This window comes from Centropristis striata, chromosome 19, assembly GCF_030273125.1.
Source record: "Centropristis striata isolate RG_2023a ecotype Rhode Island chromosome 19, C.striata_1.0, whole genome shotgun sequence".
NCBI classification, from domain to species: Eukaryota; Metazoa; Chordata; class Actinopteri; order Perciformes; family Serranidae; genus Centropristis; species Centropristis striata.
The window spans coordinates 25,166,914-25,185,942 of record NC_081535.1 but is presented as its reverse complement, the minus strand read 5'-3'; the positions used below and the strand labels follow the sequence as shown (position 1 = coordinate 25,185,942).

At 43.5% G+C, this 19,029-nt stretch overlaps 1 protein-coding gene across 1 annotated transcript in view; it reads left to right on the top strand.

The window, feature by feature from the left end:
- LOC131991946 (stromelysin-3-like) overlaps positions 1-18,791 on the top strand; it is a 59,560-nt gene extending 40,769 nt beyond the window's left edge. Inside the window, exons 4-8 of the mRNA XM_059357255.1 lie at positions 11,315-11,448; positions 11,630-11,844; positions 11,978-12,182; positions 16,473-16,733; positions 16,835-18,791. Coding sequence (XP_059213238.1) covers positions 11,315-11,448; positions 11,630-11,844; positions 11,978-12,182; positions 16,473-16,733; positions 16,835-16,950 — 931 coding nt within the window. The 3' untranslated portion in view covers positions 16,951-18,791. The remainder of the gene's footprint in view (positions 1-11,314; positions 11,449-11,629; positions 11,845-11,977; positions 12,183-16,472; positions 16,734-16,834) is intronic.
- The last annotated feature ends 238 nt before the right edge of the window (positions 18,792-19,029 follow it).

Sequence of the window (19,029 nt, the reverse complement as noted above, 5' to 3'; positions counted from 1 at the left end):
ATATGTTTTGGTGTTGCAATAATCATATTGCAACGGGTTGTGTATGGACCCAATTGTAGCACACAGGATACCAGGAACACTTGGTTATTGCTTTTAACTAACCTTGGCAGGTACAGACCAATGCAAGCAATGTACACTTTGAACCGCTTGAATGTAACAACAAAGTCTCTTAACAAAGTCTCTGGCAGCGAAGCAGGTTCGACTGGCAGGGAAACTCCAGGTCAGGGACAGAAGGCTGGTGAGTTAACCAGGGGTCAGGCAAGATCAGGGGCAGGCCTGGTCAACAACAGGAAATCAGTCTGAGGAAAATCGCTGGGAAGTCTGTCATGAAGAGCTGAGAACAATTTGGCAGTCAGTGTGTGTGAGGCAGGAGTCTTAATAGTGGCTTGATTAGTGATCAGAGGCAGCTGGGTGAACAGGTGAAGAGAGTCTGGCTGATGAGGAGAGAGTGGCTGACAGGTGAAGTGAGGAGTAGGCAGGCTCAGTGGAAAATTACTGGGAGACAGAACTGTGACACATATACTACATAACATGAGTTGTCTGACTGAACTGCTTTGTTTTTTTATTGAAAAATGTTAGGGGGCTTCTTTTTTTCCCCGAGGCTCTCCATATTCCTTCTATCAAACCGTGTCCTGTGCTCCTATTGGCTGTAACTCTCCAACAGATTTCCTGACATATCCAGATATTTAGCATGTAAGATATCTCGAAATTGGCAACTATCAGTGTCTGTGAACAGTTAACCCATGGTGATCAGCCAGGATTTGGTGGTTATAAGTGTCGAAGGCTGCAGAGAGGTCCCGGAGACTTGGTTCAAGAGGGAGGAGGGAGTGGCAGATAGAGGAGTTGAAAGCCGACATAATTTTTCGAGCATCAGTGGTTCTGCAGATCTTCTGTTGATAGTATGTGGTTTCTGCTGATGTTATGCTGCAGGTTGAAGAAGTTAGGAGATTTTGATAGTTGCTGAGGTCAGAGGTCTTCTTTGATTTGCGCCATTTCCTCTCTGCCGCCCTGAGCCCTACCCTACCCTATGTTCTGACTTCATGATGACTTCAGTGAGCCACGGGCTGGGGGGGTGTTGCAGGCACAGAGTGTCAGAGTGTCAGTGGCCTTGTTAAAAACAATTGATGAAAACTCCTTGGGAGGCGGCAGGCTGGCCAAGACCTTATTTTAGAGCTGGGTTGGTGTATGGTTCCAAAGCTTTTGGTGAAAGGAGACCCTTTTTGGAGGAACTTGAGTGTTCCCCAGCAGAGAGACCGTGAGTTGGAAAAAGAAGTGGTCTGACAGAAGTAGGGGGGTGACATTCAGATTTGTTTTGGAGCAGTTCTGAGTCAAGATCACATCCAGCGTATTGCCTGCTGTATGAGTAGGAGGGGTGGCGACCTGTTTCAGATCAAAGGATGACAGGAAGTCAGAAGCTTGTGCTCTCTCAGTGTGGATATTCTTGTCTCCCACAACAATCAGTGGTGTTTTATCATCAGAAAGGGCGGAGAGTAGCATGTCAAGTTCAAGGTTTTTTTTTCACTTTTTGTCACAATTATGTACATTGTATTATGCTGTAAACATCTAAAATTATGTTTCATAATAGCAAAACGTTTAGAAATTAAAGGAGAACACAAAGTTTTATCCAAAAAAAGAGAAGCCACTTGGCGTTGTTCAGGCACATTCGCACCAAGACAAAGAGAGACCTGAGAGCACCATGTAATTTTCTTTTTTGACATACATTTTTATGTTTTAAAATGAGTCACCTATCTGTAAGAAGTTCTGGCTTGCCATCTAATCAGACATAGTCAATATTAAAAATAAATAAATAAATCACATCACACAAAAACTTCACTTTCAATAAATTATTTTTATTCAAAAAAAAAATTGAGGTAAGCAATAAACTGCACAAAACCTGAGCAAAAGGTGCGACAAGTGCAAATCCAAATTCCAATCCAAAAGTTCCATATACTGTATACTGTGCAAATCAAAAGAACAGTTGAAGTGTCTTTCTGTTAAATAACAGTCAGTAAACTATCTCTCCAAAGCCTCCAGAATAGATTGTTTCCCTTGTCTTTGGCAGCTCTTTGAAAAAACCTGAGCAAAACAAGACAAAAAGGTGCAACAAGCGCAAATCCAAAATCCAAAAGTTCTGTATACTGTATATACAGTGCAAATCAAAAGGACAGTTGACTGAAGTGTCTCTCTGTTAAATAACTAAAACATAAAGACAAATGCATATTTTAATTCACATTAACTCAAAAACATGTTGTGCAAATGTAAGAACAACAACAACAACATGAAGTACTTGGTGAGGCCAAATAGGGTAGTGCCTTTAAGATGTGTACTTCAGTTCTTGGAGTTTGTCAGTAAGCTGTCTTTCCAAAGCCTCCAGAATTTTTTCTTTGTCTTTGACAGCTCTTCGAAGTCCATTGGACTTTGAGATATAGTGCAGTTTTCCTTCCGTCTCAGCTTTTTCTGCATTGCTATCAGCAGACTTCAGGAGGAACCTGAGTTCCTACTCCATTTTCTTTTTTCTTCTTTTTGGCTTTTATCTCTTATATCTCCTGTATCAGTCATTTCCTCTTCTGTGCACTCAGCTCATCTTGCTTTAGCTGTCTTGGCTCATCAAGATACATGTGATACAGCTGCAGGGAGGAGTAGCTCTTTTGTGTAGGATATGTTGAGCAGCCCTCCAACATGGTTCACATGGTCATGAATGATAAGCTGAGCAATCAGTGAATGCTCCTTAAGGTTTTCCACCATTACTTCCTTGTTAACAGAAAACCCACTCTCAACAGAGGATTGGCCATGTGAGAGGACCAGGAGTAGTTTTATGACCTCCCACAGATGGCAGAACTCTGCTCTGTTGGATAAATGTTCAATGTAAAATTCATCCAATACTGAAAAAATCAATAACAAATGTAATTGTAAACAACTCAATGTAACTATAGATTTGATTTGAAATGCAACAACACTAGTTACAATTGCCATTCCAGCAATCATTTATTTTAATGTCTGTGTACCTTTCAATTAACTCTCTTAATCGTTACCATTACCCATTTTTACCCCAATTAATAATAAAAATTAACAGTTGCATGTCAACACTTTAACTAGGAATGTGTGTCTGTGTCAAAAACACTGTAAAGTTCTTTTCACTTTTAAAGAGAAATAAAAACTAAAATTGAAGAATGCTGCCAAAAATGTACAAAAGGTTTCATCCCAGATCCCACATGAAGGGCCTGTATGAACATTGTTCACTCCAATTGAATACCTTGAACATCTCATTTAACATAAATGCATAAAACGTTAAAACAAAGTCACACTGTTAGAAATCTTAACACTGTAAACATGGCATGTCTCCCCCATGTTGCGCTCATTTCTATCATTTAGACAAGAATGAATACAATTTTATTTATAGCAGAAAACTATAATTCAGGCTCAGGCCCACACATAGTGTCGTGCTTGGTGGACTGAAAGCTGCCAACTCAATTGCCTGGTTTACATGTGAGGAAGGCACCCTCTTTGGCAGGAAGGAGGGATTGGGTAGGAGTGCAACCCCCGAACCATCCGGATACCAACGCAAACACATCTGGCTCACTGACAGGGTGTGGAGCTCCCCCACTCGCTTCGCCGAAGTGATTGCCAGCAGAACTGCAGTCTTCGCAGACTACCATCTGAGTTCTGCCCCTCCTATGGGCTCGAACGGGCTCGGGCTCGACTGACACACTGACCTCATAACCAAGGTCAAGTCCCATGATGGCACTACAGTGACCCTTGATGGCACATGCCTCTGTGCGCCCTTCAAAAACTGACTAACCAGATAGCGTGACCCCACTGTCTGGCCATTCACTCTGGCATGTCCTGCCGAAATGGTCGCTGAGCAGGTTTCCGGCACTTCACCCTGTGTGTGGCACCACTGGGAAAAGAGCTTCCACCTATTAGCATAGAGTGACCTAGTGGAGGGGGCACTGGAATTTAACACTGTATCAATCACCGACTGATCACCGGATGCCAGAAGTGGGTCTTGGACCCCCATGGCCAGACCCAAAGCTGAAGGCGATCCAGATTCGGATGCCACATGCGTCCCTCCAGCTGAGAGAGAAGGTCCCGTCTCCTCGGGAGGCGCCATGGCTCCCCCTGGAGTAGTTTCAGCAGCACTGGAAACCATGGCCGCCCTGGCCAGTTGGGGGCCACCAGTAACAGTCTGTGGCCGTCCCATTGTACTCTTTCCAGCGCCACACGAATGAGTGGAATTGGGGGAAAGGCATATAGAAGGCAGGCTGGCTAAGCATGAGCCAGGGCATCCTGTCCCAGATGGCTGGTCCTCCCCATCAGTGAGTACCAAAGGGGACAATGTATGGACGTTTCTGAGGAAAAAACGTCCACCTCTGCTCTGCCATACAGGCTCCAAATGATTTCCACCACCTCTGTGTGGAGTCTCCAGTCGCCCTGTGGCGGCCCTTGGCGTGAGAGAACATCTGCTGCCCTGTTCTGAACTCCTGGGAGGTGTACGGCCCTGAGGCTCAGTAATTGGGGAAATGCCAACGTAAGGAGCTGCTCTGGCACCTACAGACCCAGCTTGGACTTGGTGCCACCCTGATGGTTTTTGTGATATACTGCTGAGGTGCTGTCCGTGCGGATGAGAACATGCCGCCCCTTCAATACCAGGAGAAAATGTTGCAATGCAAGGAAAATTGCTCTGAGCTCGATCACATTTATATGTACCAACCTGTGCTGTGCGCTCCATCTGCCCTTGATGGTCCCGCGCTGCCAGACTGCACCCCAACCTAGTAGAGAGGCATCTGTCTCCACCACTTCTCGGCGGGCAGGGATCATTCCTAGAGGAACCCCCTCAACCAGATACTCCCTCCTCCTCCAAGGCGTCAGGGCTCGACAGCAAGGGCTGCATACCCTGACGTTCCTACCCCTGTGCCACTTGGGATCCAAGTGAAGAGTGTTGACCCAGACTTGAAGGGGCCGTAGGGAAAGGAGACCCAGGGGGATCACCATTGATGCCGCCGTCAGCATACCCAGCAGTTTGAGAAAGAGGCCGTATCTCAATACCCTGCCTTTCTGGAAGCAACCTACAAGTTGCAAAACGTTCTCCACCATTCTGCGAGAAAGGGAAGGGAAAGGAAGGCTCTCATTAACAGTGAGTTGAGGGTCATGCCAAGGTAATCTACCTGCTGACTGGGTGCAAGACTGCTCTTTGAGTAATTGCCTGCGAGGCCCAGCTGGTTCACATGTCTGAGGAGCACAGCAGTGTCCCTGACTGCCTGCTCCCCAGTTGGGGAGACAATTAGCCAATCGTCCAGATATGGCAAGACCGTCAAACCCCTGGCCTGTATGGGACAGAGTGCCGCTGCCATGCACCTTGTTAATATGTGAGGGGCCAGTGAGAGACCGGATGACAACACCGTGAATTGATAAGCCCTGCCTTGAAATGCGAACCTCAGGAACTGTCTGTGGCGTGGAGCAATAGGCACATGAAAATAGAACATCTGCCATCCAGGATCCAGGATCCAGGATCGGGCGGAACCCGGAATCCGTCATTGGGATTAAAAAATACACTGAATAAAACCCACTGTGCCGTGTATGCCATTCGACAGGCTCGATGGCGCCCTTGTCTAAGAGGGAGGCCAGCTCCCTGGTGAGGGCGAGGGATTTTTCGGGATCTCTGACCACAGACATTTTGACCCCACGGAAAGTTGGTGGCCGGCGTCAGAACTGCAGTGTGTATCCCTTGGACAACGTGGATGCCACCCAAGGGTCTGTGGTCTCCCTCTCCCAGTAGCTGATGTGCAGCTGAGAGAAGCATCCGACGCCGGCCCTTTGAGCATCAGGTCTGACCCCCTCGCCCCCTAGAGCCTCTGGGGGGGGTGACCACTGGGGGTCGGTCCTCTTGGCACTTGAAAAAATGGCGCTGGTCATAATGCCCTGACTGGCGGGAGGACCTTGTCTGCGCACCTGGACGAGCAGGTGGATGAGAGCAGTTGGGACCAGATGGCAAGTGGTCCATCTACCTTGGTGCCTGAGCAGGGCCCCGACGAAGGACGGCAAACTGCTGGCTGGCCTGGTCCACTTGGGCACTGCGCTCTAGTGCCTGCTGAGCAGCCGGCCCAAACATGCGACCCGGAACCACCGAGGAGAACGGAGAGTACGGCGGCACACTTCTGATAGAGGGGCCTGCTCCAGCCAGACTTGGCGGCGTGCCAGTGTCACTGTTGACATCAACCTCCCGAGTTACTAATCCGGCCCATGTGTGCCGCTATAGTATAGGCCTTAACCAGGAGGTCATCGGTCAGCCGGCACTGAGGACGGGGACAGCGGGCATCAGGTGTGAGAGTAATTCAGTACGAACCGTAAGGGCAAGATCACCGTCGGTCGTTCAAAGAACAACAATTGAAAGAATGAGCGGCTTGCCGCAGTCTCTGGTGGACGAATAGCCGAAGCACCAACCCTCAGGTTACGAGACGACCAGCGGCGAGCCAATTGACCTGCTATCACATTGTTCCTCAATCGCAAGAAGATAGAAGGAACAGATCCTCTGGTGACACCGGAACTTATAGATGTTCCCAGGTCATCCAGGGGTCATAGATGACTTTGCTAGTATAACTACTCGACCTGCGCATGCGCGAGATGGAATATTCAGTGCTTAAGAATGAAATAGAACCATTTATTCCTGGAAAAACCTAGAGAGACCTGAAAGTCTGTACTTTTAATATGAAATACCTGCTGTGCTTTCAGTGCAGTTCACTTTATGACGATAAACTGAGGCTGATTGACAAAAGAGTTCGGGGAGAAAATGTCAAGAGGATTTTAAACTACACCCCTTTGCTGGTAAAACACATTAAAAGCAACTTCTTCCCTTCACTCAAATGTTTTATGCATTCGTGTTAAATGAGATGTTTAATGTATTCAGTTGAACAACAAAGTCACACTGTTAGAAAACAACACTGCAAACATGGCATGTCTCCCCGATATTTTGAGCAGGTTACACACAAAGACCAGCTCCTGCTGTGACCAGTTCACACCTGCCTCACAATCTGAACAGACATGAGCACACCTCAGATAATCCTATCAGATCTGCTCTATATAGAAGTTATTCAGAAACAAGGAGCACGACTATCTCCTATGAAATGATCTTGCAAGCATAATAAACTTCTTGCTATAGGTGTTATTGCCAGGAGGTAACTGAAGTCTTTCCAGTCTCCAGCACAGATGCCAAACGAGTATAGATGAAATTCAAGGATGGTATCCATTTACGAACAGTTCTCCAAACCTTACAGTGGCACAGCAATAGGTTTTTTGTTTTTGTCTTTGTTTTGGACTTTCCTCGAGAGTTGAGTTGCATCCAACTCCATTACCACCTTTTGCAGCACTTCGAACGTGTAGCGGAGCTGTGACGGATACTTCATGTTCAGTGAGTAAAAAAGCCCAAACAGCATGGCTGTTGCAAGCGCCACATTATCCAGATCTTGGAGAACCACCACCCCCTCGATGATGATTCCAACATCTGAACAGTCACTGCCTGGCGTCTCTCTGCTGATGTAGAGTGGTCTCCATGGCACTCAGTGCAGTGGCCTCAGTCAAGTCCTGGTTAAAGACAAAATAGAGCGATTCTAATGGTTTATTTAAACCCATGTAAAAAGCATAGCAGATTACTGCAGCCAAAGAATGCCCTGCCATGCTGCCATTCATGGTCAATTTCTTAGAGAGAAAAAAACAGACATAACTTCCAGATCAAATGAAGAGAAGTTTTCAACCTTTACAACTTAATGTAAAGATTGAATTCTCCTCCTCATTTTTTTCTGAAAGGTGTTTTCATGTTCCTGAATGATTATTATTAACCTGGACTTACTCTAGGGCTGTATCACAGTCCCAATTCTGCCCCTGTTAGGTAAAGTGTCAGTGCAGTTTGAGAAGATTATGAAATTGTCACTAGAATCACAAATTTGAAGTGTTTTCACACTGATGTAACTCTTAAAAGAGAAACATTTTTCGCCTGATTGAACCCCCTTTTTTTTGGTGTCAGTACTGGAATCACTTTTGCAATGAGATAAGGATCACAGGCTTAGTCAACTAAAAACGTTTTGAAATGTAGAAAAGCCACAATCCACTCACAAAACACTCACCGTGTACTCCTGCACCAGTACATCTGGATTCTCGTTTACATAGATGCAGAGTGCTTTAATGAGGGACTCCCTCCTGGCATCACTGTCATCCTGAAGAATTGTAACAAAGAAAATAGACATATTTGAAATCTAATTTTCAGTAGCATGGAAGAAAATGATCAAAGACAAAAACTGACATTTAAATAGTCAGCATGTGACGCCAGCATCTACAAAACAACATTAAAATTATCTGTTTGGAATGGACTTTTTAATCTGCAGAGATTATATAAAAAAGATAAATGTCTCACAGTGAAACAGTGAATACACAAAAAAATGACTGGGTCATTTCAGTGTAATCAGAGCCCTGTTTCAAAGTGGAAGGTTAACCTTGTGGGTTGAAGTTACTGAAGGAGTCTGACGCAGACACAAGATTGTGGTCATAAAAATGGCCAAACTCCCTTAGAATGTCATCACAGCGTTTCTCTTCAATGCGGCCACTTTCCACAAGAAGCCGGAGAATGGTGGTTCATTTTGAGATGCTTTTCATTTCATTTCATTTTGAGATTTCAGATGCTTACTTCTTTGCTCTGGAGGAGCATCCTTGGATCCAGAACAAACAGGCTTCTCACAAGCGGATATTTCAGTGGTGCCTTTTCACAAAGCTTGAGACCATCTTCAGCAAAAACAGCTTGCAGTTCTACCTGAATTCCAGCCTCACCTTCTCAGCTCCTGAGTTTTTCTTCATGTGTTCCTCGAGGGCTCGCTGTGTGACAAAGCCAGTTCTCAGTTTGGTTACATCCATGTGGTTGACTGGGTCAGTATAGTTGACTTGAAGAAGCTTTACAGGCGTAGTGGCATTCTTCATGACACTCGGCTTAATAAACTTTTCCATTAGACCCCTCAGCATATTGGTGAGATCACCACACATAAATGGCAACATGGGTTTGTTCGTCTGATACAACTTTAAAAATGGTGTGATTTCCTTAGTCACCATAAGTTGAGCTTTGCTGGAAAGAGGTCATCCTGCACAATCATTTGAGCTGTTTTAAAAGATTTTGTGGATGGTTCCTTTTACAGTTTTTGCTTTCGCAGCACTGATATACACTTTAAGAGAGGGCAAAATTTCAACTGCATGCTCAGCCACCTCCACATTTTCCAGCCATCGATGATTACAAAAGTCCAGAGGGAAGGATGTGGAACCAGTGACTTCTGTGTAGTCCTCCCTACGTGATGGGACATCTTTGAATAGCCATTTAAGGTTTGACAGAGCACTTTTTCTTGCCTGTTTGTTCTTCAATGTTCTGTTGGGCCAATGAGAAGAGCTTCCAATTCACATTTGGGCCATCCATGGACAGCTGAATCAAGTTCTGGAAGCCTATGTCTCAACACACTTTTTCAATCCTCTCATTCATTTGCTCTGCAGTGTGATGGCCCATGAAAACTGATGTCAGATACCTTGAGTTAACTTTGCTATCATTCCAGAATCTCACGTGCATGTCAAGCTGGCAGTTCTTCATTTCCCTATTAAGATTCTCATCAAAGAGTAGTACAAAACCTGACTCTTTCTTGGCTTTGGCCTTCATTAGGGAAGAGAAATGAGGGGCAATTCCAAATGTGGTGAGGTATGCCACTTTTCTCTCCCCACAAGTAAACTGCTTTGCTATGTCACTGTCAGGAAACATGGCCTGGAAAATGTCCCCTACATCCTCACAAGATTTGTAGGAATAGTGACTATTCACAACTTTGTTGCCCAGCATATTTCTTCTTTAAGCGTTGGATTTGAGCTAACAAATTACTTTATGGTACTTGTGGGCTTGCTGGTTGTCAGATGTTGATTCAAGGACCCTCTGGATGGTGGAGGAGCAAGTCCTGTCGCATCTTCACGGGCTGCTTCCACTGTACTGGCATTCTCTACACTTCTGGTTGCTGTAGTTGATGTAGCGTTGCTGTTTGCATTGCTCGTCCGCATGAAAAAATCACCCACTGCAGGAGCTTGAAACCTTCTCATCAAGTCTTGATGCTTCTTTCCTAAAATATATGAAGAAGTTATTAAAATAAAGACAAATAAAAGAGATGTATGTGTATATGTATATATACACATACACATAACATGTATATGTTATGATAGAAGTCTTAAATTATCACATTAAGAGTATTTAATTAAATTTTTTATAATAACAAGACATGTATGGCGTCATATTTGAGTTAAAAGTCGCGTGAGCGATGACACATCTGCACACACGCAGATATCTCTGCACGCATAAATTATTTTGTTTCACACGTGCAGATTTCAACTGCCACGCGCATTTGTTTCATCTTCGCCCACATATTCAGCAACCGAGTGAAGCAGATTCAGGCGCGCGCAAGTAAAAAGACAACAGCAACATGCACAACAACACTCTCTCTCTCCCCCGTGCTAGCTCGCGGTGGAGCTCTGCTCGCTTGAACCAAGGACTTTTGACACATTGGGGGTGGAGACCAAGGCTGACCCCGGCCCTCTTATGATTGGTCATTTCTCAGCCCTCCACGTGGTTGCCTTTTCAGTTTGCTGCTGACAGCTTAGTGGTATCGGTGGCATCATGTAAACAACAACAACGGTTGTTTCAGGACATTCACGACCACAACTCTCCGCTTAATTTGTACGCTCGTACACATGAGAGACTTCACGTGTGCTGCAGAAAGTGCAAAAGTCAAATTCAAAATTCTAACCAATCCCATAATAGTTGTCGGACACTACACAAGAAAAAAAGTTCTGCCCAGATGGTATGTCAAGAACAGAGAAATTTGTTCTCTCTCCCAGGGCTGCAAGAATGAAATACGTTCCTTGCAGCCCTGGGAGAGAGAACACATTTATCTGTTCTTGCGGAGTATGTATTAGCCTTTCTGCCTTTTTTTTCAGACGTTACGGATTTAAATTTTATTTTTTATTTTTTTGGTAGAGTGATGCTTAAGTAAACAATTTAGTATTTACACAGCACAGGTTTGTTTAACTGCTTCATAAAAGGGAGGAATGTACTGCTAATAGCTCTGGGATATCACCTGTGTGAACATTTAAAATGAGCATTTTTTAATTCGTAAATGATGCAGTATTAAATTATTTTTCTTTTATTCTCCCACCTGGATTTCCAACATGCTAAGCATACAGAAATACTGTAGCTTCAGATATGTGACAATAAATGTAAAATTGCTTGTGTACAATAAAAGAAGTGTTTGTGTAGGTACTGGCATGGGGATAACTTACCATTCGATGGCCCTGGAGGAATCCTTGCCCACGCCTTTTTTCCCAGGACACTCAGAGAGGGTGAAGTCCACTTTGACTATGATGAGCATTGGATAGTGGGCAACGATGTTGGTAAGCACATTTGAAATACTTTGAGGTGAATGGAGATCTTGTTTTATGTTGACTGACCTGATTTTAAAAGGTTTTCTTTAAAGCTGCACCTGTTTGTGTTCCTTTGATATCACTAAAGACAAACAGATACAGCTACTAATTTTAGCCTCACTGTTCCTTTATCCTATATTGTTCTGTTTAGGCACAGATCTGTCACATGTGGCAGCTCATGAGTTTGGCCATGCGCTTGGCCTACAGCACTCCCTGGAGCCTGATGCTGTGATGTGTCCTTTCTACAGTGACTCCTACCCTCTGCAGCTTAGTGAGGATGACAAAAGGGGCATCCAGTATTTGTATGGTCCCCCTCGGCACACACCGCCTGAGATGACCGAGACCAATGAGATTGACATGGGAATGGTGAGACAATAGTACTTGAAACGGACCTCAAAGCTAGATGCACTATATTTTCCAATTCCACCAATTTTGTATTAAATCCACATATTAGTCCAAAGACAAAAATATCTTTGCTGTGTATGTTTTTGTACCCCAGCCAGATGCCTGCAGAACAAACTTTAATGCCGTGTCCATGATCAGGGGAGAACTGTTCTTCTTTAGGTCTCGATATGTTTGGCGTATCCGTGATGGGCAGCTACAAGCTGGCTATCCAGCCTTGGCTTCACGCCACTGGAGAGGCATTCCTGACCAAATTGATGCTGCATATGAAGATAAGTCCGGCAACATCTGGTTCTTCCAAGGTTGGTTATGATGCGAAAGTGTGCTCATTACTATTAGCTATTATAGCAAGTTACAATTTCAACAGTGACATCATTTTGTAATCAATTGTGACTTCTATTCAACAGAAAACTGAACAAAGACAGTTTACTATGTTATGTTCAAATGTTTGTGATTGCAAATATACTCAGAATTCTAAATTTTAATTCCGTCTTTATTTATGTTTTACACAACGCCCCAACTTCCCTGAAATTGAGGTTGTATTTCAGTTAACATGTTACATTTACATTTCGTCATTTAGCAGACACTTTTATCAAAAGCGATTTACAGAAAAGGGAAACAATCAAGGTATAGTGCAATAAGAGTGCAGCACTAAGTGCTAGTGATGATTCTTTAAGAGTAGAATTCTTAAGGAGTAGAATTGTCGTGTGGTGCAAGGAGAGAAGTTACTCTCTGAACAGCTGGGTCTTCAGGAGTTTTTTAAAGGTAGAGAGGGATGCCCCTGCTCTGGTAGGTACTGGTAGTGCGTTCCACCAATGGGGAAAAACAAATGCGAAGAGTTTGAATTGCCTTCAATGAACGGGTGACAGAGCCAGGCGCCGTTCATTGGAGGAGTGCAACAGTCGTGAGGTAGCATATGTCTGTATCATGGCGTTCAAGTAGGTAGGTGTGGTACCAGAGACAACTTTATAGGCCAGCATTAGAGATTTGAATTTGATGCGGGCTGCAACAGGTAGCCAGTGGAGCTTGATGAGCAGCGGTGTGACATGTGACCTTTTTGGCTGGTTGTAGACCAGGCGCGCCGCCGTGTTCTGGATGATATGAAGGGGTTTTACTGTGCAGGCTGACAGGAGGGCATTACAGTAGTCAAGTCTTGAGATGACGACAGCTTGTGTCAGGAGTCGAGTGGCATGTTGAGTTAGGAAAGGTCTGATTTTTAGCAGAAAACCTGACCCAGGGAGGTGATGTAGATAGCGAATAGCAGGGGCCCTAGCACTGAGCCCTTGGGGACCTCTGTGGTGAGGTGATGCGAATTGGACAACTGTCCAAGCCAGGATACACCGAATGAGCGTCCTGTCAGGTAGGATTCAAACCAGGAAAGAGCCATGCCAGAGATGCCCATTTTAGAGAAAGTAGACAGGAGGATGTGATGGTTAACTGTGTCAAAGGCAGCTGATAAGTCAAGCAGAATGAGGACAGAGGACTTTGCTGCTGCTCTTGCTTCTTTTAAGGCTTCTGTCACATACAACAGAGAAGTTTCAGTCTAGTGACTGCTCTTGAAACCAGATTGATTTGGATCAAGAAGATCGTTCTGTAGGAGGAATTATCAGAGTTGTTTAGCAACCGCCCGTTCAATAGTTTTGGATAGGAATGGAAGAAGTGAGACAGGACAATAGTTCTCCACTTTAGCAGGGTTGAGAGAGGATTTCTTGAGTAGAGGTGTTACCTGAGCCGCTTTGAATGCGGTGGGAAAAGTGTTGGAGGACATTGATGCATTTATCACATGTGTGATAGCTGGCGTGATGGTAGGGCTAATGGATTGGAAAAGGTTTGTTGGTATTGGGTCCAACAAGCATGTAGAAGAACGGCTACATCAATAGATTCAATACAGCGGCCTCACCCATTTGATTTGATTGATTTGATTTTTGAAGAACTGGTTGAATTCATCAGCTCTTTCTACATCACCCGCCACTGGCTGTCTTTTCTTGTTGTTGTAGCCAGAGATGGTGTTGATTCCTCTCCACATTTCATGGATGTTGCTGTTCTGTAAATTTCTCTCCAGTTTCTTCTTGTATTCCACCTTTGCCATCTTTAATCTCTTCTTCAACTTATGTTGTACTAGTTTGAGCTGTGCTTTGTCACCATCTCTAAAAGCTGCCTTCTTCTCATTGAGGATTGCCTTTAAATCACTAGTAATCCAAGGTTTGTTATTGTGGAAAGAGCGTACAGTCCTAGTGGGTATGACTCTGTCTCTACAGAGGTTGATGTAATCAGTAACTGTCTGTCAATGTCCATACTGGTCTCCTCTGTTTCCAGCAACACATTCCAGTCTGTACATTCAAAGCAGTCCTTAAGAGCCTCAGTTGCCTCTGGTGTCCATTTTCTGACTATGAGTTTAGTTGGAGGCTGCCTCCACACACAGGGTTTGTAACAAGTCTCCAGAAGAACTAAGTTGTGGTCCGATTTTCCTATTGGGGGCATGGCAGTAGCTCTGTAAGCTTGTTTGAAATCAGCATACAGCAGATCAAGGGTTTTATTTTCTCTGGTGGGACAATTAACGAACTGTGTAAATCCAGTCAGGTGAGAGGTGAGGGAAACATGATTAAAGTCCCCTGATATGATCAAGAATGCATCTCGGTGTTTAGTCTGTATCCTAGCAACGAGGTCATGTAGAACTTCACATGGAACTTCAGCAGTTGCCTTGGGTGGAATGTACACAAGTATTGTTATGATATGACTGAACTCCCTTGGTACATAATATGGTCTCATACTAACTGCCAATAATTCAATGTCTGGACAGCACATCTTCTCATTGACAGTAACATGTGCAGGACTGCACCATCTCTGGTTCACAAATAAAGCCAAGCCCCCACCTTTCTTCTTGCCACTAGCTTTAGCATCTGTCTGATCTTATGAGAGTGAAGCCAGGTAGATCCACATTGGAATCTGAGATGTTTTGATTCAACCATGTTTCAGTAAAACACAAGAGACTACACTCACGGTATACTTTCTGAGTTTTCCCCAGTATCTCCAGTTCATCAGTCTTGTTGGGTACAGAGTTGACATTCCCCATGATGACTGACGGCAGAAAAGGCTTATATCTCCATTTCCGAGCCTTAACTTTTGCACCAGCACAGCAACCACGAAAACACCACTTCAACTGAGCTGGAATAGGGTGATGGTGTCCTCCAGACTTGCTCCGTTTCAATGAAAGAAGCTCCTCCATTAAATAAACTATTCCCTCCACAGAAGTATCCATCAAAAATATTACAAAAAATACATAAAAACTTTCCGGAAGACATGTCAACAGTTTGGATACCTCACTCTCGGAGAGGGGTGTAAAGCAAAAAAAATTAGGTGCTAGCAACTGATTCAGTGCCACCAAGCTGAGATACAGAGAGACATATAGTAGGACTTCTATATGTCACAGTGTTAGGAGTCGGCTGGAGAGTCAGCTCGTCAGAGAATTGGCTGCTGATTGCTGCCACTTTGCCTGTAAAGAATGATGCAAATGTATCAGCGGTAAGGCAGGTAGGAGGAGGAGGCGGAGTGTTGAGTAGTGATTTAAAGGACGAGGTGGAGTTTCCTGTTGACGTTGTCATTGTAAAAAGCACTCTTTGCAGCAGTGATGCTGGTTGAGAAGGAGGATTAGAGTGATTAGAATAGGACTGGTGATACAGACCAAGTAGCAGTGTTTGGTGTGAGCCCCTGCATTTTCAGTGCAAAATACCCTGACTTCCATAATTGACTGGTCCAATACACAGTCAGTAGTGTATGGGATGTCCTTAGAACACTTCTGGAGCAAAGCTTTTGATAAAATGGAGAGTAAAACTGCAAAGAAAACTCGCCAACACAACACACAAGATGGCAACATCATAATGAACAGGAGTCCTGTGAGAGTCGCATTCGATCAAGCTCACCCACTCTCTTTATCCAACTAATTTCTTAGCTCGTTCACAAACAATTGTTCTCAGTCTTTAGCGAGCAGGACTTACGCTTGGCCGTATTTCAGCTCAGTGAGTTCTGATATGCAGTAATAGCTTCAGTTAAGTACTGAAAGATTTGTTGAATTAATCTTTTTTTGTGGATAATTTTAATGAAGTGATTCTAATGATTCAGTACACTGAAGAGAACTGCTTTGCCTACCACACGTCTGAGATGTAGCTTCTAAGAGCAATATGTTTTAGACGGAGATGGTAACATTGTGTCATTTGTAACATTATTAAACAGCTTCTGGAGGACAGCACAGCTTGTCCTATAGTGAGATATGGAAACCAATGTTAAAAGAGAACCGCTTTCCACAATGGAGAGCATATTGTATATGTCAACAAAAAGGGAAAAAATAACTAGAATCAGTCAGTAAATTGAAACATCTACAATCTGCAACTGAGCAAAACCAGTGGGCTCAATAACAAAATAAAATGTGAAAGAAATACATTATTATTCACAAAAAAATCATATTATTACTTATGAAGAATTATTGGCAGGTGTAAATGTTGTGTCCTGAATTTAAAAAAGAATATTGACAGTAGGATATGGCATATAAAGTAAATAAAATGTTGGCTTATATTCATATCTTTTTACCACAACAGGTGATAGCTACTGGGTGTTTGATGCAGAGAGGAAGATTACAGGACCAGATCCTGTGCAGCAGCTGGGACTTCCTATTACAGATATCCAAGCAGCTTTGAAGTGGGAAGATAACCACATCGAGAAAGTCTACCTCTTCAAGTCAACTGCTTACTGGCCCTTCAATCCTCAGGAGAATCGAGTCGATGATGTGCACCCTCGCAGCATGCACAAGTGGGGAGGAGTTCCCAGCCATATTGATGCAGCCTTTCGGGACAGATATGGTGAGAAATGGGATCAAAGGTTCAATGCTACAATTTAACTTTCACATTAGTTTTCTTTGCCTCTGGTCTAATGACTGTTGCCTTCTCTCACCCTATGACAGGCTATGCCAATTTTCTGAGTGGGCTGCACTATTGGAAGTTTGACCCCTTGGCTTTAAGGACGATGGAAGGCTACCCCCGCAGCATTGGCATGGATTTTTTTGGCTGTTCTGCCTAATAAGTGAATACACTACATCTGCTGAACCCGTGAAGAGCAGTGGGCAGATTTTGCCCATTCTGTTTTTATATATATATATATACGGCTGGTGTATTTTATTAACATGACTCTAAAACCATACTGTATAAATACATCAAACTCTTGCAAAAGTCACTGCCAGCTACGATCATATTTTCGTTTGGATCATGATTAAATTCAGTTCTGACAAAGCTTCTTCCCCAGACAATGGCCCCAAAACCAAAAAACCCAACTCCACTCTGGATCTCAGAGGAGCAGTACTGCTGCCCTGACCTGTCAAGGGGGAAATGTCCAAGTCTGTGTAATGCGCTATAGTACAGCATGAAGTGCTGTAGTTACCAGTGCACACAGAATTACTAGACTGGTGCAAGTACTATTTGTTGTCTTGGGTAAAAAGAAGAAGCACAAATCAAGCAATACCTTGCTTAATAGGGAAGTTGAGACATGCATTAAGCCACTGACTGGCTATACCTAGTTTTAATACTGAGATCATTACATTTCCTGCTGTTTACTGTTGTCATTCCATGGTCATCAAATACCAGTGCTATGTCACAGCCCTAGGCATCTGATAGTGACACACAAGGCACTCTTTACCATCTATATTGGACATACCAGGCTTTCAACTAACTTAATGTAAATCCATCCATAGCAATATTAGAGAACAAGTGTTCCGAATATTTCACCCACGAGACCCCTGTCCTTGTCCAGAGTAAAACCAAAAGTCAGCATTGACTAGTTTACATTGACATCTTAACTTACGAAGACTAGACAACACATTTTACACAATTAATTGACAAAGTTAATTTCCTGCTTAAAACTACGACGATAGTGGAATACCTATGGCAACCTGGGATTGCTTAGCCTGGTAAGACCATCCTATCACATGATCTTAACATTTCTGTTGTTGGCTCCACATGATGGTCTGGCCTTTCTCCCATTCCACCTCATTTCAAGAAAATAAAATATTAAAGTATAACTATATTAACATTACATTAAGGTAATGTTTAGAAGATATGCTGCAGAAATGGAGGCTCTGATGTAGTTGGCAGTATGTATTATTTTTTATTATTTTATTAATCCCACAATGGGGATATTCAACCTCTGCATCTAACCCATCCGTATATTTACACACATGCAAGGAGCAGTGGAGCTGCGTGGGGGTGTTAGTTGCTTTGCTCAATGGCACTCCAGTCCTTGACCTGTCAGTCCTGGGATTCGAACCAGCAACAAGCCCAATTACTAAGGCCACAGACTGCCCTTTTGTAGTTTTAGAGTACTTATCTTAGCTGCATCCAGCTAAGCTACATCCCTGATCTCACATCAAAAACTCTTTCTTTTGTGTCTTTTTTCCCCATCAAGAACTCTGTCTTTTGTGTGTGTCTTTGTAGTCTCATTGCTTTTTATCATACATCGGGGATAGTGGTCTACAGCACTGAAATTGACACTGCATTCAGCTCACCTCACCACTTTGCCCCCTTTTTTTATTACCTCGGAGTAAGGGGGCATTGACACTGCCAAGATGGCGAAGGCTGCAGCCACTGGAATTGCCCACTTGAGCTTTATTTCAGCTCTTCAGTGATCTTCAGTCCATATGTTTACAGTCTATGGGGCAGATAGGACTGTTCAGACAGCCAGTGAATCTGGCATTGACACAGTCAGTCTTGATAATCAACTTGGGAACAATTTGGTCATGATTATTTCTCTCATTTCACTGCAGCATGACTGGAATGAATGAAGCAGTGTGCTACAGATTTCAATATTTAAGGTGCTACTTAAAGTTATATAGGCAAGGTAAACCAGTACCTCACATGTTACAAAAAATTAAAAGCTTTTTTTTTTTTTTTTTTACTTTTTACTGTTCAATGTATTCATTTTGTTGCTTTAATAGAGCCATACAATAGTTTAGTGATGTGCCAGTGAAGCCTCATGAACCATTTTCATTATTTTCTGAGACCACTAGATGGTGCTCTCTGTTCAACAAAGAGATGATCACACTCAATTACCATAGCTTCAGCTTTTTTCTTTAAACCAATAGCACCATCTAGTGGGCTCAGAAAATAA